We start from the raw sequence: 27,531 nt of genomic DNA on the forward strand, positions 1-27,531 counted from the left end.
CTATGTCTAAAAAAGATTTAAATAATGAATTGAACACCATCCGTAACATTGCTAAATTCAAAGGCTCTAACAACTCCTTCATAAACCGTATCATCAACAAATTCAAACACCGTCCAAAAACCACGTTATCTAAAGAAATTACAAAACCAACTGCATTTTCCACATTCACTTTCACTCAAGATGCTTATAAAATAACTAATGTTTTTAGAAAACACAACATGAAAATTTCTTTTAGAACTAACAATAGAAATTTCGATATTTTACACAACTCTAAATCACTAAATAAATCTAATGCTTTTTCTAAATCCGGAGTATACAGATTCAAATGTAACAACTGCAGCTCCTACATCGGACAAACTGGCCGCAACTTCAATATCAGATACGCCGAACATATCAACGCCATTAAATACAACAGATTCTCCGCCAGAGGACAACACATACAAGACTCCAAGCATAATTTCACCAATATTGAAAAAGACATGAAAATACTTAAAATCATTAACAAAGGCCCCCTCTTAAACACTACTGAAAATTGCTTTATTCACCTTGACCAATACTTCAACCCTAATTTCAATTTAAACGACATTTCTGAAAAACCCAACATCCTTTTTGACTTCCTAATTCATCTTCTCAAAAATTCTAAATTTCAAAACCCCAATTCTATTTTCCATGCCTTACAAAGTTCCTACCCACATTTTCTACCTCTAACAACCCACCCTAAACTACCCCTCCTTCATCTCCCTATCTTATCCTTCCTCAACACTGTTTAACTTCAATCTCTTTTATTCTTCTCTTATTCCACTATCCTCTTCCTCTTAATTTATCCTATCTTTTCTTTTCACCTCAAAAAAAAAAAAAAAAAAAAAAAAAAACAAAAAAAAAAATAAAAAAAATAAAAGAAGCTACCTTCATTTCGGTTCTCATTCAAATTTAGCTCTTGCCTTGCGCCGATGAATTTTTTACATTTTAAGAAATAGCGCACTGTGCATATACATTTTCATTTGTTTCCGGTATTGCGCTTTTTACTAATTTTTTTTCTCTTCACAATTGTTTTTTTCAGGATCACAATTACTTATTCAATTATATTGAATTATATTATAGGTATCTATATATACTTACATTCCTGCAGCCGAAGCAAATTTTGGATCATTAAGCTATTCTTCACTTTACGTTGGCATTTGAAACCACAGTGCCTGATGTTGAATATATCGCGCTGATCACTGGGAGCTGGCAAGTTACTTCAATTGATCTACTCATCTTCAGCTTCAGCACGATTATGGATCTTCATATGTGTTCGATTGTGTTATGACTTTGTGCCTGACAGTGTATACAAGCTAGCTCATTTAACCGTTCTCCGCTTTTCATAAACATTATAAGACTTTGCCTAACACTGCGTGTGCCATACCGCCGTTCAGAAAATTACGCACTGTTTCTTTTAAGTGACTTACCTTTTACTTCTTCTGAATTTTACAGTGTCTACCCCCGTCATTTTTCTTTCGCCTCTTCTACTGATCCGGAGTGAACTTGATCTTTTATTTTCTTTTCCTATGCATTGTTTTTCATGTTTTAATTGGCTGACGATGACCTGGACTAGGGTCGAAACCGGTACCACTTCTACTTATTATTAAATAAATAAGAACGTATCAGTGCATTTCTTATTCTTTTGTATTGAATAGGTTGAACCTCTTTATTTATTATTTCAATTTTAACTGTGATACTTTTCAATACGGAACAATGAAATTTTTATCTTTAAACTTCCCTTAAGATGAAAGTTAACAATTCACAAATAAGAAAGAGGTAAAAAGGATCATGTCAGATGATATTCTTCCTAGAGAAATAATTATAAAACTTTTGAAAGAGCAACTTTTTTATGATGATGATAATAATTGGAATACTATGTTTTTGCACAATACACACAGAAGGACAATAGGTCCAAGAGAGATCCTGGACATGAATCACCTAAGCGATACCCAAGCTTCCCTTAACAGGAAGAAAGTAATAGGAAACTACCGCACAGGATTGTTTACAATTATACAAAAACATTTCATACATCATGATCTCAGAATAATATTCGCTGTAGATTCCACCTATACAAGGGAACTACTACACAGGATTTAGTTACAATAAAAAAAAATTTAAAAAAAAGTTTTCATACATAATCATCTCAGATGATTTTCTTCCTAGGGAAATAGACATAAAACTTTTGAAAAAGCAACTGTCCTTTTTCTACAATGATTATAATATTTGCCCACAATTACAAATCAAACACCTCCAGGGCATTTTTACAAAAACCTAATAATCCTAGTGAAAGAGAAAGGGGAGGGAAAGGAGGGGGATCAAAACTACAAGGACAAGAAAGGAAGAGATAAAAAAAGGAATTCCGAGTGCACGATACTGGAGAAAGCTCATCCGCCAATTAGTGTCCAAATTTCAAAGCTTGAGAAAATTCTGTTGGCAATGTCCACCCTCAATTAATTTGCAGGACGTAGTTAAAAGGTAATTTTGATAAGTAGAAAGTATTAAGAATTTAGGCGCGAATCAAGGCTTTTGAAAATCAAGAGTGTATTAACACTCCTGAATGGCTAAGTTAAAGTTTTCCAACAATTTTCATGTGAAGTGTTTTAGCTCACCCAAGTTCGACGATGTAAAGTTTTCCATCTGGACGAGAATAGAAACCGCATCGCACGGTAAGCCGAGCGAGGTCAGTGGCGCGCACGCACGCACGCACGCACGCACGCACGCACGCACACATGCACTCTCTCTCTCTCTAAACAAGTAGATGCCAGTCTGCCTAAGACGGGTGAGGCAGTCCAATATACACACGCCCAGAAGCAAAGACCAGTCTATTCTAGAAGGTTTAAGTGACATGGCAGATGACGTAGGTGGTGTTAAGTAGACACAGGACGACAGTCAGTATGTTGAGAGTTGCAGGAGCGGAAAGATGGGTGAGCACAAAGTAAGGTTAATCCAATGATATGTAGAGGTATAGATGACAAAAGCAGATAATAATAATAATAATAATAAATAATAATAATAACAATAATAATAATAATAATAATAATAATAATAATAATAATAATAATAATAATAGTAGAGAGCATATAGTCCAGTAGAAACATAGATATTGCAGAGTATATGGAGACGTAGATGCGATGATATTTCCAGAAGCTTGTAGAAACGTAGATGGAGGGGTTATGGCAAGAGCACGTTACATATTCCTGCCACCGGGCGGATTCCGAAGGATGGGCGAAAGCAGGTCGGCGAAGCAGCAGCGATGTCCATGAGTGGCGCCTTCTCAGGAATCGATGATCGGCGACCAGAAGAAGCACAGTATCGAAAAAAACAAAGGAACAGCAGAAATATGGAAAACAAAGAAGCAAGAAAAGCAGGGAAAATATGAAGAAGGGAAAGAGAAATAGAAAAGGCAAAGGGAAAGAAAAAAAATGGGAGGGTAAACAAAGGAAAATGGTCCGGACCGAATAAAAATAAATTTAAGGTGGCCAAATGTAAAAATACAGGAAATTTCCCATGAAAATTTGAAAAATCAGAAAAGGACGCCAAGTAAGGGCAATTATAATTTTTTAAAAAGTGCATGGGAGAGTCTGACATCAAGTCTGTGTGGGTGGAGGGGAAAAGGACTGGGTGAGCCAAAAGGGGAAAACAAGTAGATAAATTTACAGAAATATGGACCAGAGTAAACAGAGCAGACAGAACGTAAATATAACTACCGTAAAATAAATTTCAATGAACTCTCCCTCAGTACCCAAGGAAAGAAAAGAAAAGGAAAAAAAAATTCAAGAAAAAATTTCTTAAGTTCGGAAAAGTGGGCCTTCCGAATGTCCCGAGGGTTGGAAATAGACTGCAATTGAACAGTAACCGAAGAAGGGAAAGAAAGAATTCGGTATGGGCCAATCCAAAGAGGGAAAAGCTTAGCCGAAATGTGATGTTGGGTCGAACTGATGGGATGGTTTTTCAACAAATCCTGATCAAAAATCTTAAAGTTGCGCGGGCAGAAGCGGGAATTACATGTTTTTCGGTGAAGATCCCTGGCATGATTTAAATTACGAAGAGCTTCCTTTAATTGAGAGTCGGTAAGCAACTGAGGAGGGGTAAGCAATAAAGAGGGCAAATTCGAATTTAAAGATAAAGGAGTATGAAGATCTCTTCCCAAGAATAGCTTGGCGGGAGAAAAGGAGGTAGAATCATTAACAGTAGCGTTTAAAGCTAAACAAAAGTAAGGGAGTTCGGTATCCCATGACTTTTGATCTTGGGAATGAAGGATGGAAAGAAAAGATTTAAGGCTCCGGTGGTAACGCTCAGCAACATTTGCCTGAGGGTGATAAGGTGAGGTACAAACTTTTTTAATTCCATAGGAGAAACAAAAGTTATAAAAAACTTTTGAAGTAAAAATAGCAGCATTATCAGAGACGAGAATTTTTGGAATGCCTGCAAGAGGAAAAACTTGATTAGTTTAGTAAATTAATAATAATCTGAGAAGAAATGTTAGGTAATGGACGTACAAGAAATTTTGAAAAACCATCCAATAAAGTAAATATGGAGGAGTTTGATTTAGAAGATTTAACCAAAGGACCGACAATGTCGATGTAGAATTTCTCGGCCGGGTAAGTAGAGGGGGAGGCAGCATATGCCCCAAAAGGGTGATGATTTGGGGGCTTGTGCTTTTGACATAAGTCGCTAGATCGGACCCAAGAGAAAACATCCTTTCGCATTTGGGGCCAATAAAACTGAGAGGCAATCCGAGAATAAGATTTCACCATTCCAAAATGTCCACCAGTACAGGACCCATGAAAATATTGAAATATCATGGGACGTCATGCGGAAGGAAGAACCAAACGAGGAGTAGCCTGAGGGGTAGGTTTGAAGATTTACAATTCGAAAGGGTCCAGAATAATCATTAGAAGAAATGTCGTTTTTTAATTGTTGACAGTATGGATCAAGGTTTTGATGGTCATGACATGACTGAAAGGACAAAGGAAAATTTATGAGAGAAGAAACAGAATTTACCGTAGCAACCGGAAAGTGGTTTATTTCGGAATCAGCAAGATGATGATCTTCACAGAGGCGAGACAATGCATCAGTGACCGAATTTTGAAAACCAGACACAAATTTCAGGGAGAATTTAAAACGTGACAAACGAAGCAACCAATGACCAGTGCGTCCAATTTTCGGAGCATTATTAAGTATTTGGTAAGGTACCTTCAGATTGGACAAAAGGAGTAACTGCACCTATCTATAAGCAAGGGAACAGGGAGGATTGCAACAACTATCGAGGTATCTCATTGATTAGTATTCCAGGCAAAGTATTCACTGGCATCTTGGAAGGGAGGGTGCAATCAGTCATTGAGAGGAAGTTGGATGAAAACCAGTGTGGTTTCAGAACACAGAGAGGCAGTCAGGACCAGATTTTCAGTATGCACCAGGTAATTGAAAAATGCTACGAGAGGAACAGGCAGTTGTGTTTCGTAGATCTAGAGAAAGCATATGACAGGGTACTGAGGGAAAAGATGTTCACTATACCGGGGGACTATGGAATTAAAGGTAGATTATTAAAATCAATCAAAGGCATTTATGTTGACAATTGGGCTTCAGTGAGAATTGATGGTAGAATGAGTTCTTGGTTCAGGGTACTTACAGGAGTTAGACAAGGCTGTAATCTTTCACCTTTGCTGTTCGTAGTTTCCATGGATCATCTGCTGAAAGGTATAAAATGGCAGGGAGTGATTCAGTTAGGTGGAAATGTAGTAAGCAGTCTGGCCTATGCTGACGACTTGGTCTTAATGGCAGACTGTGGTGAAAGCCTGCAGTCTAAGATCTTGGAACTTGAAAATAGGTGCAATGAGTATGGTATGAAAATTACCACTCGAAGACTAAACTGATGTCAGTTGGTAAGAAATTCAACAGAATTGAATGTCGGATTGGTGATACAAAGCTAGAACAAGTCTATAATTTCAAGTATTTGGGTTGTGTGTTCTCCCAGGGGGGTTACATAGTAAGTGAGATTGAATCAAGGTGTAGTAAAGCAAATGCAGTGAGCTGGCAATTGCGATCAGCAGAATTCTGTAAGAAGGAAGTGAGCTCCCAGACGAAACTGTCTTTACATCAGTCTGTTTTCAGACCAATTTTTCTTTACGGGAGCGAAAGCTGGGTGGACTCAGGATATCTTATTCATAAGTTAGAAGTAACAGACATGAAAGTAGCAAGAATGATTGCTGGTACAAACAGGTGGAAACAATGGCAGGAGGGTACTCGGAATGAGGAGATAAAGACTAATTTAGGAATGAACTCGATGGATGAGGATAGGTTACCTAGGAGAATAATGGACTCAGCTATGGAGGGTAAGAGAAGTAGAGGGAGACCAAGACGATGATGGTTAGACTCCGTTTCTAATGATTTAAAGATAAGAGGTATAGAACTAAATAAGGCCACAACACTAGTTGCAAATCGAGGATTGTGGCGACGTTTAGTAAATTGTCAGAGGCTTGCAGACTGAACACTGAAAGGCATAACAGTCTATAATGATAATGTATGTATGTATGTATGTATGTATGTATGTATGTATGTATGTATGTATGTATGTATGTATGTATGTATGTATGTATGTATGTATTTATTAAGTAACCAAGAAAGAGCTTGGTTATCAGTGCTCACGATGAACTCTCAATGATCGAGATACTCCGCAAAATGTTCAATTGAGAGGATTAAAGCAAGTGCTTCCCGTTCATAGACGAAATATTATGTTCCACAGGTGACAATAAGCGACTAATATAGGCAATGGGGCGGGTTTTGCCCTGCACAGTTTTTTGCAAAACAGCGCCAATGGCGATAATTTAATATTATATACAACGAACATATTAATGCCATTAGGTACAGGACATTTTCAGCAATAGGCCAGCATATACAAGAATACAAACATAATTGTCACGGTATTAGCAACGATTTAGACATCACTGAAACAATGAACAAAGGCCTACTATTAGACCTGACGGAGCAATGTTTCAGTACATTAGATCAGTATTACAATCCTAATTACAATCTCAATGATCTTTCGGAGAAACCTACAATTTTATTTGATATGCTTATTTCAGTGATAAATAACTTAAAAACACCTAAAAATCAATTAACATAAAACATTACGCAGCACGCTGGCTTATTATCCCCAGCAAAGCCCACGCCCCCCCTAACATACAGTCTCACGCTACCGCAACTTCCCCTTCCCCTACCTAACACGCCTCAACTAACAGCTGACGCTTGCAGGCAGTCGCTCGACACTTCAAAATCCAGTTCCTCACAAACACCCCACGCAGTTACATCGAGCTAGAGGCGAGTTTCATACCTTATTGTTCCCTTCTTTTCTAAAGCGCCGCTTCTGATTTTCGGAATTCCAACACTAAATTCACAATTCGTTCTCTATTTTTAGGTCCGTGCTGGTTCGAGATCAGTATTAACCTGTCCAATTCCACCTGACATTGAAACAGTTTTTCAAGATCTCAGCCATAAACATACGGCCTCAGCCACACATTATTATATTTTTTGAACAATATTATGAATGCAGAGTTCTAGCTTAAATTACATCAACAACTAGATGTTTTTACAATAGTCACACAAAGACTGTGATATTTTTAAAAAAGGAAGAAAAACTAGTACACGATATTAATCTTACAATTATATATTGTGAGGGACTGTTTTACATAAATACGTATAACTCACACCTAACCAAAGAACAATGTTCTAGAAATTATGTATTCAACATGTCAGATGTTACTGAAGGACTGATGATAAATTTTATACGGAAATCCTTGTACTCTTCTAAGCCAATTACAGACATTTTTAACTATTAACAGATTTTTTTGACATACAAGATAATATTGTGTTTTAAGACATATTTAACTTTCTAAAAATGAATTGGTCTTTGCTGCTTAGTCACATATGTTTTAATGTATATATATATGTCTATATATATAAATGTAAGACTCGCTAATCAGAATAGTAGGCTCTGTATATATTTTATATTGTACTAATAGGTTTTTATATATTCATCCAACATACCTTGCAATAATTTTCTCAATGGCTGATGATGGCACACGAGATGCTGAAACCGGTACCATAATGTACACCATAATGTTTATAATAAATATGTGATGTCTTAATTGAATCACTATGTCAGTGTATTGAATAGGTGGAAACCTTTTATCTTTAATAAGCATTGTATTTCTGATTGTGTTCTTCAATGGAGCTCGCGTATGTTAAAATATCAACCATGTAAATCAGGCATTTCACACGTTTAGGCCTGACATCGCTGTCATCATCAACCTGATAAAAGTACTAGGCACGTCCTTAAGTCACATTGGCATCCATAAGTAGTCATAATGCCACCCTAAGGCTGAGAATGCTGCCTTTTCATGGTCCTCTGGCCTTATTAACACCTGATGATAGCCTGATGCTAGGTGCATAGTAGAGAAGTACCGTGCTTTTCCTAAAGAATCTAAGAGCTCTGATATGAGAGGCATTGGGAATACTGTTCCTATCGTCACCTCATTGAGTTTTCGAACATCAATGCAAATGCAGTATTTTTGCTTCGCAGAAGCATCCATTTTCTTTGGGACAATGAGCAATGGTGCAGACCATGGACCCGTACTGAGTGCGATTATTTCGTCCTGTAACATCTCATTAAATGTTAAACAATTAATTTATTGAAACCACCTATTCAATACTAGTTAAGTCTTTATGACTATAACAATGTCATTACATTAAGTGTGAGTATGGTACATGTTTCGCCTGGCATTGCAGGCATCATCAGCCATGAATTCTATCTCCAAGTCAGAGCTCTGAATGGATGCTATATTAGGATTAATCATAGTAAATATTATTTACATAACAATTGCAATGGAGTGATCAAGCCATCCATGTTTTAAAGTACTAATGTGACGTCCAAATCTTGTTCGCATTTAATGGAGATAATATTAACTGTCAACATTCATGAGTAGTAATGAGAATGGGATGATACATGGGTTTAAGCCATCTGTACATTTTTACAACTTATTGGAGATTAACTTATGCTAGAACTATTCTTGAAAACTATTTTTTACACAATTTACACTAATGTATACAAACTTATGTTACGTTTTGGAACTGAACTGGTCGATCTTGTCTTGAAGTTTCGATGGGATGTCTTACTCATGTCCTGTCGAATGGAGATAATGCTGATACTGATATGGAATTGTAGTCTATTGAAGTCATAGCATTTAAATATATCTTTTTATATTTGTAGGACAATAAACACGTTCAGCTTATATGTTTTTTTTTTTTTTTTTTTTTTTTTTTTTTTTTTTTTTTTTTTTGGGAAGGCCTAAATATTTTGTAGTCAACCTCACTTCTAGAAGAATGAGTATCAGTATTAAGATGGGGTGCCTTAAAGTGGATGGCAAGAAATCTGTTAGAGAATTCGATCAAGTTTTGTTAGATAACGGATTATTACATAACCATATAAACTTTTTATATGTTGTTTTGTTGGAGCTTTTTGAAGTTATTCAGTGTGGATGGAAGAGCAGTTCACTGGTTTCTGGATGTAGTGTGTAGCTGGTGGGTGCATTAAAGTCCTTTAGACGTTACGAGGAGGTCCTGTTGTGTTGCTTGTGTGAGGTGGTCTGAACCTTCCCCCCCCCCCCCCCCAAAAAAAACATATAAGCTGAACGTGTTTAATGTCCTACAAATATAAAAAGAAATATTTAAATGCTACGACTTCAATGGACTACAATACCATATCAGTATCAGCATTATCTCCATTCGACAGGACATGAGTAAGACATCCCATTGAAACTTCAAGACAAGATCGACCAGTTCAGTTCCAAAACATAACATAAGTTTGTATACATTAGTGTAAATTGTGTAAAAAGTAGTTTTCAAGAATAGTTCTAGCACAAGTTAATCTCCCATAAGTTGTAAAAATGTACAGATGGTTTAAACCCATGTATCATGCCGTTCTCATTACTACTCATGAATGTTGACAGTTAATATTATCTCCATTAAATGCGAACAAGATTTGGACGTCACATTAGTACTTTAAAACATGGATGGCTTGATCACTCCATTGCAATTGTTATGTAAATAATATTTACTATGATTAATCCTAATATAGCATCCACTCAGAGCTCTGACTTGGAGATAGAATTCATGGCTGATGATGCCTGCAATGCCAGGCGAAACATGTACCATACTCAAACTTAATGTAATGACATTGTTATAGTCATAAAGACTTAACTAGTATTGAATAGGTGGTTTCAATAAATTAATTGTTTAACATTTAATAATTCAATTTCAATACGGTCAAAATGAAAATAATCACTTGTAACTGTAACATCTTGTCAATCTGCCATTGAATCTATTTCTTTTGTGTCTCATGTAATATGTAAGGTCTCACATTAATTGAAGGTTGGTTTTCCTTGTCACTACAGAGGTTCGATAGGAACCAATAGTGTCTCCAAGGCAAGCCAGCCGCAAGAGAGACAAGGGGAACTCTCATTCAACTAACATCTATCCTGAATTTGAAGATACAAGTTTCCAACATTTTGTCGTTAACAATTTTGACAGTCCCCTATTCGCACCTCTATAGTGACAAGCAGCATGTTATTCCGCAACTTCAGCAACATGGCAACATTCCAATAGACTTGACAATATTTCACAAATAAGCTTAATAAAGTTAAGTCCTAAGGCGACACCCAGATTCAACAACATTTCTAATGGGAGCATGATGATTGTGTCATTTAAGATTAAGTATTCAATCAACTTATGATTAATATGCCCCTTGGGACATTAATGACTGCATAATTAAATCAGCCTTTGTCTTAATAAGATATCAACATAGCGACTTAGTTTTATGTAATGTTCATCAAGTGTAAACTACTTTTAACACAATAATTGTAGTAGTATTCATTGTGACACCCAAGTTCAACATTAAAAACTTCATATCTGGTCTGTATTGAAAGGTAGTAACATACAATAGAGGGAAATTTGATTGACATCAAATTCACAGACATCAATAACGATATGACGATACTAAACATAAACTCTAAGGCCCCCCTGCTCAACATTACCGAAGATTTCTATATTTCTTTGGACCAGTACGCTAATCCCAATCATAACATTAACGATATTACAGAGAAAACCAGCATCATCTTTGATAAAGCCATTCCAGCATTAAAGAATGATTACCTTAAAATAGTAAACACACGCCCTAACAAACCAACGATCACAAGCCCGTCCCCGCCCCTACTTCCCCGATAGCCACTTCTTCTTCCCCTCCACAGCTAATATGAGCCCCAGATGCACTCGTAGTAGAACACAGCAAGCCTTCAGACATATTGGTACAAGACCTCCACAACAGCAATAGTAAGTACTCTTTCCATATACACACCAGGCATTCCTTCATACATACACTGTACTAATATTAGCTTATCTTTACAGACTACAACCACAAATGAACATAGACGAGAGAGGTGTTGCCACCAACAGCTTCTAAATTCAAACTCAAGACCTGCAGTACTTTATATTAAAATATTTACTGGAGTACATCACAATTGGATTATACAACACAAATTTTTCATGATGAAGGTCCATACCAATACGACACGTATCAGCCTCAGAACATTCTCGAAGATTACCTCACACAGCTAAACCAACACGACATAGAAGCAAAGTATCCACACAGAAGATAGAAGAATGGAATCAAAGCAACATGAACTTCAATTTTAATAAGTGCATAACCTACACATACCAAATTTTAATGTGTTAAAACTTTTGAAGTGTTTTATATTGTGGCCCATATGTTTTAATGTGTTCTGTATACTCATGTTCTAACTTATTGATGTAACCTTTTACCTTTGACCACAAATATTTTAACTTCATGCTACTGTATATTGCATTTCCATCCCCCATTAGACATCCGGATGTCTAACATAATAACAACTTGTGATTTTGTCTAATGGCTGGAAACTAATCATGTACTAGCTGATGATGGCCGTTAAGGGCCGAAACCGGTACTAGAGTAATCTATTTACAATAAATTGTGTATTGATTGGTGGAGAAACACATTTCTTGTCTACACATTGAATCTGTCAATACGGAAAAGGAAATTTATAATTTAATGGTTATAATAAAAGTTTCATCAAATGTATTATCAACAAATTCAGACATCGCTCTAAATCTAACTTAATAAAAGATAATCCCAGGCCTAAGTTATTCTCAACTTTTACATTCAATCAAAATATCTACAGCGTTACCAACCTATTCAACAAACATAACGTCAATATTGCTTTCCGCACCAACAACAGAAATATGGATATTCTCCACAATTCCAACATGGTCAACAAATCGGACCCTTTTACTAAGTCAGGAGTTTACAGGTTTCAGTGAAATGACTGTAACAGTTCATATATAGGACAAACTGGTAGGACTTTCAAGATTAGATATGCCGAACATCTCAATGCAATTAAATACAATAGGTTTTCCGAAGTTGGTCAGCACATACAAAATTATAAACATAAATTTAAGGATTAAATCAAGATTTAACAATATTAGACACATTGAGCAAAGGCCCCCTACTAGATATCATGGAAGCCTGTTACATACATCTAGACCAATACTTCAATCCTAATCTACACTTGAACGACATATCCAAAAAGCCCAGAATTTTATTTGATTCTCTTATTTCAGTTCACAACAGTGTTAAACTCCCTAAAAATTGCTTGTTTTTTCAGATTATATGTCACACGTTATCACGTTACCCTTCCCTACCACGCTCATCTGACTCCACCCCTTCCATCACCCCTCCTCTCCCCCTTCCTGACCCACCCCCTTTTCCTCCCTTAACGATGGTCAATACTTCTAGCAAACACTAGCACTTGCTCCTTGCCACTTCTCATGCATACATCAGGATGTTTGAGGTGAGTCTCCTACTTAACTTTATAGTGTTTTGCCCTATTTCCAATATCTCATTTTAACTCTTAACTTTCTTTTCATACTTAGGTTCCGAATTGGATCTAAAACTTTCTAACCATATATCCATTTTCTCTTTGCCTGCAATATGATCCACTTCTTTGAGTACCTCATAAATGATGGCTTCTTTTTATGAGTTGATGTTACAAGCCACCAGCAAACTTACTTATGTTACTTTATTATCAATACTCTGTGGAAGGAATGCATCCCATCTCAGTTTTTGGATGTCCATGTTTTATTTAACCTAGTCTTTAGCAGTGCTACGCTTGAGACTTTTTAATCATTCCAAAGTGATCAAGTCTTTAAACATCTGTTAATATCTTCACTTTCATTTTATACTTTGACCAACAAGCACATAACTTGTTTATAATCTTTTAAGCATTGTATTTTTACCTCATCTTACTAATGTCACTTATTACTGAGGGTTTATTATATGTACCACATACTTTTATATCTTTGTTCATACAACCTGTTTTTTTTTTTTTTTGCTAGGGGCTTTACGTCGCACCGACACAGATAGGTCTTATGGCAACGATGGGATAGGAAAGGCCTAGGAGTTGGAAGGAAGCGGTCGTGGCCTTAATTAAGGTACAGCCCCAGCATTTGCCTGGTGTGAAAATGGGAAACCACAGAAAACCATCTTCAGGGCTGCCGATAGTGGGATTCGAACCTACTATCTCCCGGATGCAAGCTCACAGCCAAGCACCTCTACGCGGACGGCCAACTCGCCCGGTCATACAACCTGTTTCAGCTAAAGATGGTGTCCATAGACATCGAAACCGGTACTGAATAAAAAATGTTGTGATTATATTAATAAGATATTATGTATTGAAAAAAGGTGGATCAATCAAATTTCCCTCCATTGTATGACACCCAAGTTCAACAATATTTTCAATGGGAGCACAAAAATTGTGACTTCAAGATTATGTATTTAATCAACCAAGAAATAATACACCACTCGGACAGTAAAGACTGCACAATCAAACCAGCCAATGTCTTTTAAAAGGCATAAAACATAGCAATTTGGTTTTCATTAATGCTTACTTTTTAACAGAATAATTGTACTTATCATTATTATTGCATATTCCACCAACCAGAATAATAGAAGAAATAGCCAGATATCTACATAAATCGTATATCTATACGAAAACAAATTTTTAAACAATATAACATATAACATATAACATATAAGTTTTAAAGATTTCATTTGGAAACAAATACCCAGGATCCTGGATATTTTGATCATTGAAAATAGAACTATGGCTGATGTTGCCCAAAATGCGGGCGAAACATGTCCCCAGGAACCATTAATAATGTATAGTTTTTAATGTAAATAAAAGTGATTTTGTAATGAAAATGTGGATTATTCATAATAAAAAATTGATGGAAATATTACAACTTATGAATTTCATGTTGGTTCCATACTGACAATATAATATTCTTATCAAATAATTTTATTAATGAATACACCTACTCAATACCTGTCTTGTTATAGTAAATATTTCTTTAAAATATCAGGACATGTTTTGGCCTATCATATTTGCCCATCTTCAGTTGCTATCAAGGTTCAAGATTAGCACGTGTCGTTTAGCAATTCTTAGATTATGACATAAGTTATTCCTATTCTTCAACCTACCAACAGGAATTTCCCATTGCAGCAACTTTATCCACAGTGTTTCGGAACCCCCGAATTCAGGATGTATGCATGTTGCATGGCCCAAACGCTCTGGTTTAAGCTGCAGGATTTTCATTACTTCTTCCTGGTTTGGAATCTGAAATAAGCAGACAGAATTTAAACATGTATACAGTACGTGGTAAAACAACTGACAATGAAATGTTATTTGTGTTGGTACACTATGTTCAAAATGTGTGCCATCACACGTCATACACTGTTAATTTCTGAGGACTTTTTGAACACCTTGATGAACAAAGGTTGCAGTAAGAGCACAAGAAATGATGTTATTTTCTCTCGTAATTTGGGAATACCCTTTGAGACCTATAGGGAATCCATTTTTAAGGAATATTTACTGTGTGATGTGGAATATTGTGGTAGAATATCTTATTTGTAAATCTTTCTTTTTTAGGAATGTTTACTGTATGGTGTGGAATGTTGTGGTAGAATATTGTATTCGTATTCCATTTAGCTACTTAACCTGTATGGTGTAAAATATTATTGTAGTATATTTTATTTGTATTCCCTTTATCTACTTCAGTAAATACTAGATTGTAAATTATTGTTCTGTAATAGCTGGAACAGTCCAGAAAGGTTGTGACGTGGACGTTTAGAACAGGGTGTGTTGGCCCCTGTCGACTGTCGATTCTAGAAGCATGTCCATTCTAATTCTGGAAGATGGAAAGTTAGCGATTAGTGTCTGTCCATGTTCGGGAATATTGCAAAAACATCACGACTGGATTAAGAGTTATGACTGGTGGAGCTGGGTGGCGATAGGCAAGCTCCTGTGCTCTGATTGGTCACTCGGTTATCACACCAAGGCTAGACTTCCCTTTTTAAGTGAGCGAGGCAGGATTTCGTGGTCTTTTGTTCTCTCGTCAGTCCAGCGATTTGACACACATTGGCAAATCCTCACTCCCGAGATGGGCTACCCTGGGGTAAGCACTGTCGATTTCAGTTCCACCTTAATTCACTTTTGATGTTCGCTTGTATTTTTACATAGGAGTTTGCCCTACTCGCCCAGACCCGCCACTCAATTTCTCAGATGTCTTAGAAAGCACATTAACTTCCATTTAAAGATTGTGTTTTTTTTCTTGTGTTCCATATTACCTTCAAATTGTATTTTAGAGTTTGCATTATGTGAAGATATCTCTAGTGTTCCTTTTGACCTAACGGCAAGCTCTTGGCAATATACATCTAATTGTGTTTCGTAAATTGTGTGACTGGTTTGGTGGATAGATGAATTTTGTTTGGAATTTACCTTGTAATGTTCATTTTGGAAATAATATCTTGAATCAAAGATCACCGTTGATTTTTCTGGAAACCCGCAACTTTCGTATCTCTATGGCCTTGGTAGATTTGCCAGCCCTGTTCCACTTTCCTTTATCATAGTCGTCACGTTGCCGTACCTGATATTTGTTGGTGGGTATTTGGCGCAGTTCATCTGATGTTTACTGCGTGTTAAGGTATTAAGTACCATGGAGTTTGATTTATTTTTCCTCCCTTTTAACTGTGTATCGTGTAACCGCTAAGATCCGGTTATATATTGGAAAAAGATTTACAAATAAAATATCTACAACAACATTCCACATCACACAGTAAATATTCCTTAAAAATGGACTCCGCATATGTCTCATCCTCAACTTGACGACTATCATAAGGAACGTGCAACGGGTCGGGGCAAACCCACCAGGGACATTGAGATATGAAGGTTGCGGGTTTCCAGAAAAATCAATGGTGATCTTTGATTCAAGATATTATTTTCAAAATGGGCATTACAAGTAATTTCTGAACAAATTCATCTACCCACACAATCCAGTTACATAATTTACGAAAGACAAATTAGATGTGCCTTGCCAAGACGTTTGCTATTAGGTCAAGAGGTTAACTAAATATATCTTAGCACAATCCAAGTTCTACAATACAATTTTGAGGGTAAGAGGAAACAAGATACAAATACAATGTTAAATGAAATTTAACGTGCTTTCTTTTTTTGCTAGTCGTTTTACGTCGCAGCGACACAGATAGGTCTTACGGCGACGATGGGACAGTAAAGGGCTAGGAGTGGGAAGGAAGCGGCCGTGGCCTCAATTAAGGTACAGCCCCAGCATTTGCCTGGTGTGAAAATGGGAAACCACGGAAAACCAGGGCTGCCAACAGTGGGGTTCGAACCTACTATCTCCCGAATACTGGATACTGGCCGCACTTAAGCGACTGCAGCTATCGAGCTCGGTCCGAGCAGTTTGATGGAGTTGGAAGTCGGTAGTTGGATTCCACATAGAGTAGGTTGGTTCTGGAGTGGATGTCTAGCTGTGCTTAGTCTTATATATTTACACTTCTGAATATTTATATACATTTTATTTACCTCACACCACAGAGCTATACTATCCAGATCCAATTGGAATTGTTCAATATCATCATTGTTTTTCATGGCTCTGAAAATGACTGTGTCATCGGCATACTGCGCCATGTTCAAAAATAATAAAGGTGGTCATTAATCCACAACTACAGCCTTAGGCGAATGCTGCTCAGCACGACTTGCATCTGACATGCTCTTGTGCAAGCAAAACGAAAGTGACTTAGCAAAAATAAATCCCAGTTCTGTTACGTTAGGAAGGGCAACCGGCTGTAAAACAGATTCTTTAGATTTAAAATCCCAGTTCTCGCGTCAAGAAGGGCATCCGGCTGTAAAACAGATTCTTGCGATTTAAAATCTTGCGTCAGGAAGGGCATCCGGCTGTAAAAAAGACTCTTGCGTTGTTAGGAAGAAAGGGTAACGGTCGTAGCCACTCCCTAGCATTTGCTAACGACAGTGTAGTTCGAACCACGCTATTTAGGCGTTAAGCCTTGGGAGAAGGCTATGCGAGTTTCGAATGAGGAGGCTATATTCCGGCACCGGTTTAGAGATGCGTAATTCCCCCTGGGGCAAGAAATAACATAGGTGAGTGTGTTTTACAGAAACGTTGTATGAATATTTATTATAGTGAGCTTCAAGCTGCTGCAAGAGTCGGTCCAGCGCGAGTGCACACTCGCAGGAATGCGATGAATTAGCAACTCTCTTCCGGTACAAAGTCCAACCGCTCGTTCGCCAACTGTACTATAAGTTAATTACACACACAAAGCTCTAAAAAACTTGAAAGTGTTGTTTTCTCTTAAGAGCCGGGCTGAATAGCTCAGAGGCGCTGGCCTTTTAACATAACAGGTTCGATCGCGGCACAGTCTGAGGGTGCACAAATACGTTAGTCTCGTTTTACTGGCAGAACTTCTAAATTCCGGCACTTCGGCGTCTCGTGTTGTTCTTACCCTAGCTCAAAGGCCGCTAACAGGCAGGGGATACCGTAGATGTGGGCTTAGCTCAGTGCCCGTAGATCGCTTCTACACAAAACTCAGCTCAGCGCCTCGTCTACCTACAGGCAGGGGATACCGTAGATGTTGCCTTTTTCTTTTTTGCTCAGTTCAGTGCCCCGTCTACGCTTCCCAAGTTCAGAGGTCGAGGATCGCGCGCTGGCCTTCTAACCCCAGGTTCGATCCGCTAGTATTTAAAGGTGCTTAAATACGACAGCCTAGTTTACTAACAGAACTCCTAAATTACGGCACCTCGGCGTCTCCGAAAACAGCAAGTTCGATCCTAGCTCAGTCTAAAGGTAATCGGTAAATTTACAAGGAACTCTTGGTGCATAAACTTTTGTTACAACTGTAGTGCAGACGTTACAACTGTAGTGCGGACGCCTGCAGATTGCATAGCCGCCTAGTAACAAGTCACATTTTTACTGGGTGTAGTCTCAGCGAAGCGCACGCAGTTCTCCGTGTGTGTTACGTGTGTGTGCATATACAATTCCTGTACTTATCGCCTACCGCCTAGTAGTAAAACAAAAGGTAAGATTAATTCTTTGATTATTATTATTATTATTATTATTATTATTATTATTATTATTATTATTTACGATTTATTTTTTCTTTGTTTTTAGAAAATCACCATCTGGTGTGATCATTATTCTAGTAACCATTCTTCAGTTTGCAGCCTTCAACTTAAAGTAAGCCTAAACTGTTGGTTAGTGTTTGCATTTTTTGTACGAAAGCAACTTCTACGCTAGCTAATAAAGATCTGTGTAAAGAAGGCTAGGCTAGCTGTTGGCGAACCGACTTGCCCTTTTATATAACATCATCACTATGTATGAGGCAAGTGTTCTGTGTGTAAACATGAGAATGTGCTAACGCTACTTTTAGACAGTTGGACGATATTTATAACAGGTTAGCTGTTGACAAACCAAGTAACTTTTGTAGCCCTTTCCTATCCTATCATCACTATGTTCGACACAAGTGCTTCTACGCTAGGTAATAAACATGTTCGAGTTGCATGTTTTTGTAACTTAGTAAAGGAGGCTACGCTAGCTGTTAACAAACCAACTTACCCTTTCCTATCCTCACTATGTGCGACGCAAGTGCTTCTATGCTAGGTAATAAAAATATTCGATTTAACTCAGTAAAGAAGGCTAGGCTAGCTGTTAACAAACCAACTTACCCTTTCCTATCCCATCATCACAATGTGCGACGCAAGTGCTTCTACGCTAAGTAATAAACAGCTTCGAGTTGCATGTTAGTAAAGATAGCTAGGCTAGCCGACTTGCCCTTTCATTTCCTATCATCACTATGTGCGATGCAAGTGCTCTGTGTGTAAACATGAGAATGTGCTAACGCTACTTTTAGAGGTAGACGATATTCATAACAGGTTAGCTGTTAACAAACCAAGTAACTTTTGTAGCCCTTTTCTATCATCACAATGTGCGACGTAAGTGCTGTGTGTAAACGTAAGTATGTGCGAACGCTACTTTCAAGCAGTTAGACGATATTCATAACAGGCTAGCTGTTGACAAACCGATTTGCCCTTTCCTATCACTATGTGCGATGCAAGTGCTAACGCTACATTCATATATTTTTGTTTTTTCTAGGTACATCAAGAATTATCGTCGACATTTATTCAAGTCACAGTTTGAAAGGCTTGAACGAGCACATTTTAAGAATTATCGCTATTCATCCGAGTAACAGTTTGCAGTCTGCAACGTGTACATTTTTAAGGTATGTTTCGATCTTTTTTATCGATCTTATATGTTTACTTTGTTTTTAAAAATAGCATTTTAGGATGGGAGGATTAGAAGGCATAGACAAGGAAGAGGTTAATCTTGTAACTTCTAACTCGCGACAATGTCGGAACTCTATAGGTTGAAACTTGGTTTCTTCCGAGCATAGCAACTTTTGTATAATCTCTATTGATAAATGGTTGTTCTCTTTTCAGAACTAGTTGCATACGCTGTTTACTTAGAGAAGACACTATGTTCCCCTGCGAGATCTGTAAAGCAACCTTCACAAGACGGGATAACCTCGCACGCCATGTAAAAACAAATCATCATCAGGTATCTACTAGCGACTATAACCCTGCAATGTTCCCCTGCGAGCAGAGTAAGGCGACGTTCGCAAGAAAGGATAACCTCGCGCGTCATATAAAAACAAAACACCCTAGCATAACATCCGGTTTATGTGAAGTATTTCGCTAATGTACAGCAATACCAGGCTCACTTAGTAGAAGTACATCAGGTATCTATTTGCGACTATAACCCTCAGGTTGTAGGAAAAAAGCGTGTAAATACTGATCTAGATGTAGAAAGATGTAGTAGCAAAAACCAAGGAAAAATTAAGAACTTCAAACTATACACTGCGAACACTGTAACACTAATGTACCATCTTCACATTTTCAGAGTCACTAACGAAGTAATGCGCATGAAAATAATGCGTGTAGAAGTGCTAGTAATACAAACATTGAGGAAATTAATACTGCATTTAAGAGTAGGATTGTTAGTTGCAGAATTCGTACTAGTCAGAAGTTTCAAAGTACCGAAAACTTCTTAAATTGCGTTCAACCGGATGTACAACAGCTTCTTGACAAAACATTGTCTGATCATAATTTATTTAAAGTTAATTTCAAACTTTTTGCGTTGTATATTAAGAGCACAGATGAATCTGAAATAACTGAAATTAAATCATTTAATACGAAGAATTTTGTAGTGAGTCGACTAATTTTAGTGATGTATTTAGGGATATCTCGAACATTATTTCAACTACGAGCGAGGAATTTCAGGAAAAGGAATCAGGGAGGGCGTTAGTTGCAATTTGGTATCTAGAAGTTAACATCAATAAGGACAACCTCTTGCGAGGATCTTCGTACATCGAGCTGTCGACATGGATTAAGCGAAAAGAAGTTGTTGTAAACATCCAAAACAATGACGAGGCGTGTTTTGCATGGGCTGTTGTGTCGGCTTTAAATCCTGCGAAATCAGACGTAGCTAAAAGAACATCATCGTATCCTCACTATTCAACACAACTAAATTTAGATGGTATAGAATTTCCTATGCTGTTAAAGGACATTAAGCGCTTTGAACAACTAAATAATATTAGCATTAATGTGTATGGTGTAGACAAAAAGTCTGTAGTAGGTCCTCTGTATAATACATGTAATAAGAAGAGTACTCATGTTAACTTGCTCTATATCGAAAACAGTGAGAAAAGTCACCTTTGTTGGATTAAAAATTTGAGTACACTTGTTGGTAGTCAGTTGTCAATCAGGTGTAACAAAAAGTGGCTATGTGATGGATGCTTGCAGTATTTTAGAACTGAAGATCAGTTAACAAACCATTCCAAGAATGACTGCAATCATGTATGTACAGAGATACCTACTACAGGCAATAATGTTTTAAAATTTACGAATTATGACAAGCAGATGTGGGTGCCTATCATCATTTACGCAGTCTTTGAAGCCATCCTCAAAACATTCAGCACATGCACGCCTAATCCAGACAACTCTTTCACTAATACTACACACATGCATGTCACGGATAGCTTCGCGTATTATATCAAGTGTAGTTATGATAGTACGCTTAACAAGTTAGAGCTGTATCGAGGATCTGATGCTGCTAAAGTATTTTTACAAACACTTGAAAGTGATGCAGTACGACTTAGCAGTATTCTAAATACTAACATTCCTATCAAACCGCTCACCGAAATTCGATTACAAGAACATGAACGTGCTACAAAATGTAGTATATGTGGTGGCGAATTTTCTGAAAATAACCCTAAAGTTTTCGATCATGATCATGTAACTGGCTTGAACAGATGTCCTGCTCATAATAGCTGTAATCTTAAGTACAACGTTCCAAAATTTATTCCTGTAATTTTTCATTTCTGGTTACGACTCACATTTTATTGTTTCACAATTTGGAGCTTCAGATGACAAAATAGATATTATCCCTCAGAACAAATAGCGTTACATTGCATTTACAAATTGCGTAAAAGTAGATGAGGAGCACACTATAAAATTGAGATTTCTTGACTCGTTTCGCTTTATGGCTTTTATTACTTTCTAGTAATTTGCAGCCAGATCAATTTACAGAAATTCGACGTGTTTTTCCTGAAGAAGAGCAGTTTAATTTAATTCGGCGTAAGGGTGTTTTCTGTTATGAATATCTTGACTGCTCAGAACGCCTCGAAGAACGCGCCTTTCCATCAAAACAATCATTTTACAGCTCACTGAATTCAGCTGATATTAGTGATGACTATTTACCTGCGCAACGTATCTGGGAGCAGTTCCATATTCAAACGCTAGGCGAAGACTCCGACTTATATTTAAAGACGGTCGTACTTTTGTTAGCTGATGTTTTCGAAAATACACTGACTGACAGAGCAAATGCAATACCAAGAAGGAGTGGTCAGAACTTTATGCCAATTGCAGGGTAGACTGACGTCACTGAGGTATGCTCATGATGTGAAATGCGCCGCTGTGCTGCGCACGTAGCGAACGATAAATGGGACACGGCGTTGGCGAATGGCCCACTTCGAACCGTGATTTCTCAGCCCACAGTCATTGTAGAACGTGTTGTCGTGTGCCACAGGACACGTGTATAGCTAAGAATGCCAGGCCGCCATCAACGGAGGCATTTCCAGCAGACAGACGACTTTACGAGGGGTATGGTGATCGGGCTGAGAAGGGCAGGTTGGTCGCTTCGTCAAATCGCAGCCGATACCCATAGGGATGTGTCCACGGTGCAGCGCCTGTGGCGAAGATGGTTGGCGCAGGGACATGTGGCACGTGCGAGGGGTCCAGGCGCAGCCCGAGTGACGTCAGCACGCGAGGATCGGCGCATCCGCCGCCAAGCGGTGGCAGCCCCGCACGCCACGTCAACCGCCATTCTTCAGCATGTGCAAGACACCCTGGCTGTTCCAATATCGACCAGAACAATTTCCCGTCGATTGGTTGAAGGAGGCCTGCACTCCCGGCCGGCGTCCGCTCAGAAGACTACCATTGACTCCACAGCATAGACGTGCACGCCTGGCATGGTGCCGGGCTAGAGCGACTTGGATGAGGGAATGGCGGAACGTCGTGTTCTCCGATGAGTCACGCTTCTGTTCTGTCAGTGATAGTCACCGCAGACGAGTGTGGCGTCGGCGTGGAGAAAGGTCAAATCCGGCAGTAACTGTGGAGCGCCCTACCGCTAGACAACGCGGCATCATGGTTTGGGGCGCTATTGCGTATGATTCCACGTCACCTCTAGTGCGTATTCAAGGCACGTTAAATACCCACCGCTACGTGCAGCATGTGCTGCGACCGGTGGCACTCCCGTACCTTCAGGGGCTGCCCAATGCTCTGTTTCAGCAGGTTAATGCCCGCCCACACACTGCTCGCATCTCCCAACAGTCACTACGAGGTGTACAGATGCTTCCATGGCCAGCGTACTCTCCGGATCTCTCACCAATCGAACACGTGTGGGATCTCATTGGACGCCGTTTGCAAACTCTGCCCCAGCCTCGTACGGACGACCAACTGTTTCAAATGGTTGACAGAGAATGGAGAACCATCCCTCAGGACACCATCCGCACTCTTATTGACTCTGTACCTCGACGTGTTTCTGCGTGCATCGCCGCTCACGGTGGTCCTACATCCTACTGAGTCGATGCCGTGCGCATTGTGTAACCTGCATATTGGTTTGAAATAAACATCAATTATTCTTCCGTGCCGACTCTGTTTTTTTCCCAACTTTCATCCCTTTCGAACCACTTCTCCTTGGTGTTGCATTTGCTCTGTCAGTCAGTGTATTCGCTGTTTGCAAGAAAACATATAGCCTTGATCCATGTCAGTATTTTACAGCACCTGGGTTAAGTTGGGATGCTATGTTAAAATACACGCAAGTGGATTTGGAACTGCTAACTGATATTGATATGGTGCACTTTATAAAATCGTCTATTCGAGGTCAGTGTAGTGGGCGGTATTCTAAGGCAAATTATAAGTACATGCCGAGTTTTGACTCTAGTCAGGAATCTCAGTATATTGTTTATCTCGATGCTAACAATCACTATGGGTGGGCAATGAGTTAGCATCTACCATTATGTGGTTTCCGCTGGCTACCGCAGTACGAAATTGATGATTTACAGCTGCACGCCCTAGACGATGAAGCTAATAAAGGCTATTTCCTTGAAGTTGACTTACAGTATCCTAAAGAGTTACACAGTTCTCATGATGACTTACCGTTCTGCCCTGAAAATATGAAGTCCCCGTACATCTCATCAACAAGATGCTAATTGCTAATTTGTGTAACACATCTAAGTATGTCATTCATTATCGGAATTTAAAACAGTGTTTGCAGCATGGTTTGAAGTTAACCAAAATGCATCGCGTACTAGAATTCAATCAGTTCCCGTGGCTAAAGCCACTTATCGATCTCAACAATAATTTAAGAACAAATGCAGTTAACGAGTTTGAGAAAGATTTCTACAAGCTCATGAATAACAGTGTGTTTGGTAAAACTACGGAAAATGTTGACAAACGCGTTGATGTCAAATTGATTACAAACTGGGAAAATATTAAGCAAAGGTATGGTGCTAACCATTAATAAGTAAACCGAATATCCATAGCTGTACTATCATACATGAAAATTTAGTTATTATACAGATAAATCGTGTTAAGGTTAAGTACGACAAACCTACCTACGTCGGCTTTGCAGTACTTGAATTAGCTAAAACACTAACGTATGAATTCCATTACGATTATATGATGAAAAAGTACGCTCATAATGCGCAACTGCTCCACACAGATACCGATTCGTTTATTTACCAAATAAAACTGATGACTACTACAATGATATTAAGCCAGACTTGGGTAGGTTTGATACTAGTAACTATCCTGAAAATAATCAATATATCTACCGCTAGTAAACAAAAAAGTTATAGGTAAAATGAAAGCTGAATGTGCTGGAATTATTATCTATTCATCTGTAGGTACTAAATCCAAATCATATTGCATAATGCTCTTAAATCAACTACAAATAAAAAGATTAAAAGGAATTAAAAAGAATGTAGTTCAGAATCAGCTGAGTTTAGAAAATTATAAAAATTGTATTGATAGTAATCCACCTATTTTATATAAGCAAATGGCTGTTGTTAGAAGCAAGAAGCATCAGTTGTACACTCATTTAATTAGTAAGGTAGCCCTTAATAATGATGATTGCAAACGGTTTGTCATTCCACATTCTGCCAACATTCTAGCCTGGGGGCCTAGTAGTACTGATAGGTACTACTTCACATAAAGCAGATGTGTGTGTGTGTAAACACTATGCTAGAGGTGTGTACATTGTAAAATATACGCTAAGCTGTCTCACATCACAATTTACTGTATATATTGCATAAAGAAGGGAGAGGTACACTGAGAGCATAGTACAGCAAAGGATTCAAGTTTAAACTTGTAACATAAAGCATGTACATACAAGAATTGTGTTGGGAAGGGAGAAGTACGCAAACATCACTACGGTAAAATGATTCAAGATAAAACTTGTACATGTCTGTCTGTCTGGTCATCAGCCCAGAGGCTGGTTGGATCCTCAAATAGCACCACCAAAGGTTATGTGGTTATAAGGAAAAAGGAAAAATCAATGGCAGCACCAAAATGAGGCGTACTAGGCAAGACGAGGAGTAAGGTAGTTTGCCATTGCTTTCCTCACTGGGTCACAAAGTGCTACAAGATGTAAATAAATAATGTAGAATTGGCATATTCTTTTATTTTAGATTAGGTATTACCTTCTCCTCCTTCCGCTTCTTCCTCTCGAACATAAAGAAGAGTAAGTATGTCAAGAAAGAAGGTGTTTAGCAGATTCGTAAGTATGTTATCGTCTTAGAAGAGCAGCCCAGTAAGTATGTTGAGAGGATAATTTTTTTCTGAAGTGTTTGATTCTAGTCTTGCAATGCAGTGTTCTACAACATCGAATTATAGTATGTATATGTTTTTGAACGGTAGTATGTGTTTAAGTCTAAACATGCACAATTATATTTTTACAGCACACACTTTTTTTGCAATGCATGTTGAATAGAAATGTACCTTGACAGAGGAGAAGAAAGAGCAGCTTAGTAAGTATGTTGAGAAGGAATTTTTTTCTAAACAGTGTTTGATTCCAGTCTTGCAATGCAGTGTTCTACAACATCGAACTATAGTATGCAATTCTAGTTGTAATATGTTTTCAACAGCAGTGTGTGTTCAAGTCTAAACATGCATCACTGCAGGTACGCGATATGTGCACTGCCTTATGCATAAAATCGCGTTGTATGTTCGATAAAGCTACGCCTTGACAAAGCAGGTAGAGGAAAAGGAGGTTATAACAGTTGCTCTCTTGCGCAAGCTGTTCAGAATTCTAGTCTTATTTTATTTCGCTTAGAACAAAGGTATACCCCAGACGTGTTGTATTGTGTATTGTGTTCTAAACACATCAATGTTCCGATCATATGTTGTATCGAGTACAGTGTTCGATTCTATTCTTAATAACTTCTTTTGTAATATGATCTTCTTTGAACAAAGTTATTCCTTGACATGTTCTAAACACATGTTGTATCAAGTATCGTGTTCTATTCTAGTCTCCATCTCTTATTTAGTGTACTGAACACATCGATCAAACTACTACGATAAAGATAGCAGCACGGTGCTCTGTTGATTAAAGATGGCGGATGACAGCTGTCAAAAAAGCACATAGAATTTAAATTACCCACCACCACCACCACCACATGTCAAAGAATAAGGTTTAGTGTCATAAGAATGGCAGCACGATGCTCTGTTGATTAAAGATGGCTGCTTGTCAAAAAGCACGTGGAAATTGCCGCCACCACATTTCAAAGGCAGTACCATAAAGACATCAGCACTAAGGTAAGCGATGCAAGATGGCGGATAACAATTAACGCCACCACATTTCAAAGGTATGTAGCCAAAGATAGCAGCACGGTGCTCTGTTGATTAAAGATGGCAGCTTATCAAATAAGCCTGTAGAATTTTTCAAATTTTCAAATTGGTAAACAAAGCCACGTGCTTTTTGACAGCTATCTTTAAACAACAACGCATCGCTAACCTCAGTGCTGCCATCTTGACGGGCCTAAACCTCATTGCTGCCAACTGAACCTTACTTTTTTTGCTAGTTGCTTTACGTCGCCCCGACACAGATAGGTCTTATGGCGACGATGGGACGGGAAAGGCCTAGGAGTGGGAAGGAAGCGGCCGTGGCCTTAATTAAGGTACAGCCCCAGCATTTGCCTGGTGTGAAAATGGGAAACCACGGAAAACCATTTTCAGGGCTGCCGACAGTGGGGTTCGAACCTGCTATCTCCCGAATACTGGATACTGGCCGCACTTAAGCGACTGCAGCTATCGAGCTCGGTAAACCTTACTAGCGTAAAGGTAAGTAGCTAAAGAGGGCGGCACGATGCTCTGCTGGTTAAAGATGGCTGCTGTCAGCTGTCAAAAAAGCACGTGGATTTGTTTCCAAACAAGA

General features: G+C 38.3%; 1 protein-coding gene across 1 annotated transcript in view; it reads right to left on the bottom strand.

Annotated features, from left to right (window-relative positions):
• Window positions 1-27,531, bottom strand: part of LOC136863932 (adenosine deaminase-like protein) — a 384,258-nt gene that overhangs the window by 98,976 nt on the left and 257,751 nt on the right. Inside the window, exon 6 of the mRNA XM_067140373.2 lies at window positions 14,648-14,783. Coding sequence (XP_066996474.2) covers window positions 14,648-14,783 — 136 coding nt within the window. The remainder of the gene's footprint in view (window positions 1-14,647; window positions 14,784-27,531) is intronic.

The sequence above is a fragment of the Anabrus simplex genome, chromosome 2, assembly GCF_040414725.1.
Source record: "Anabrus simplex isolate iqAnaSimp1 chromosome 2, ASM4041472v1, whole genome shotgun sequence".
NCBI classification, from domain to species: Eukaryota; Metazoa; Arthropoda; class Insecta; order Orthoptera; family Tettigoniidae; genus Anabrus; species Anabrus simplex.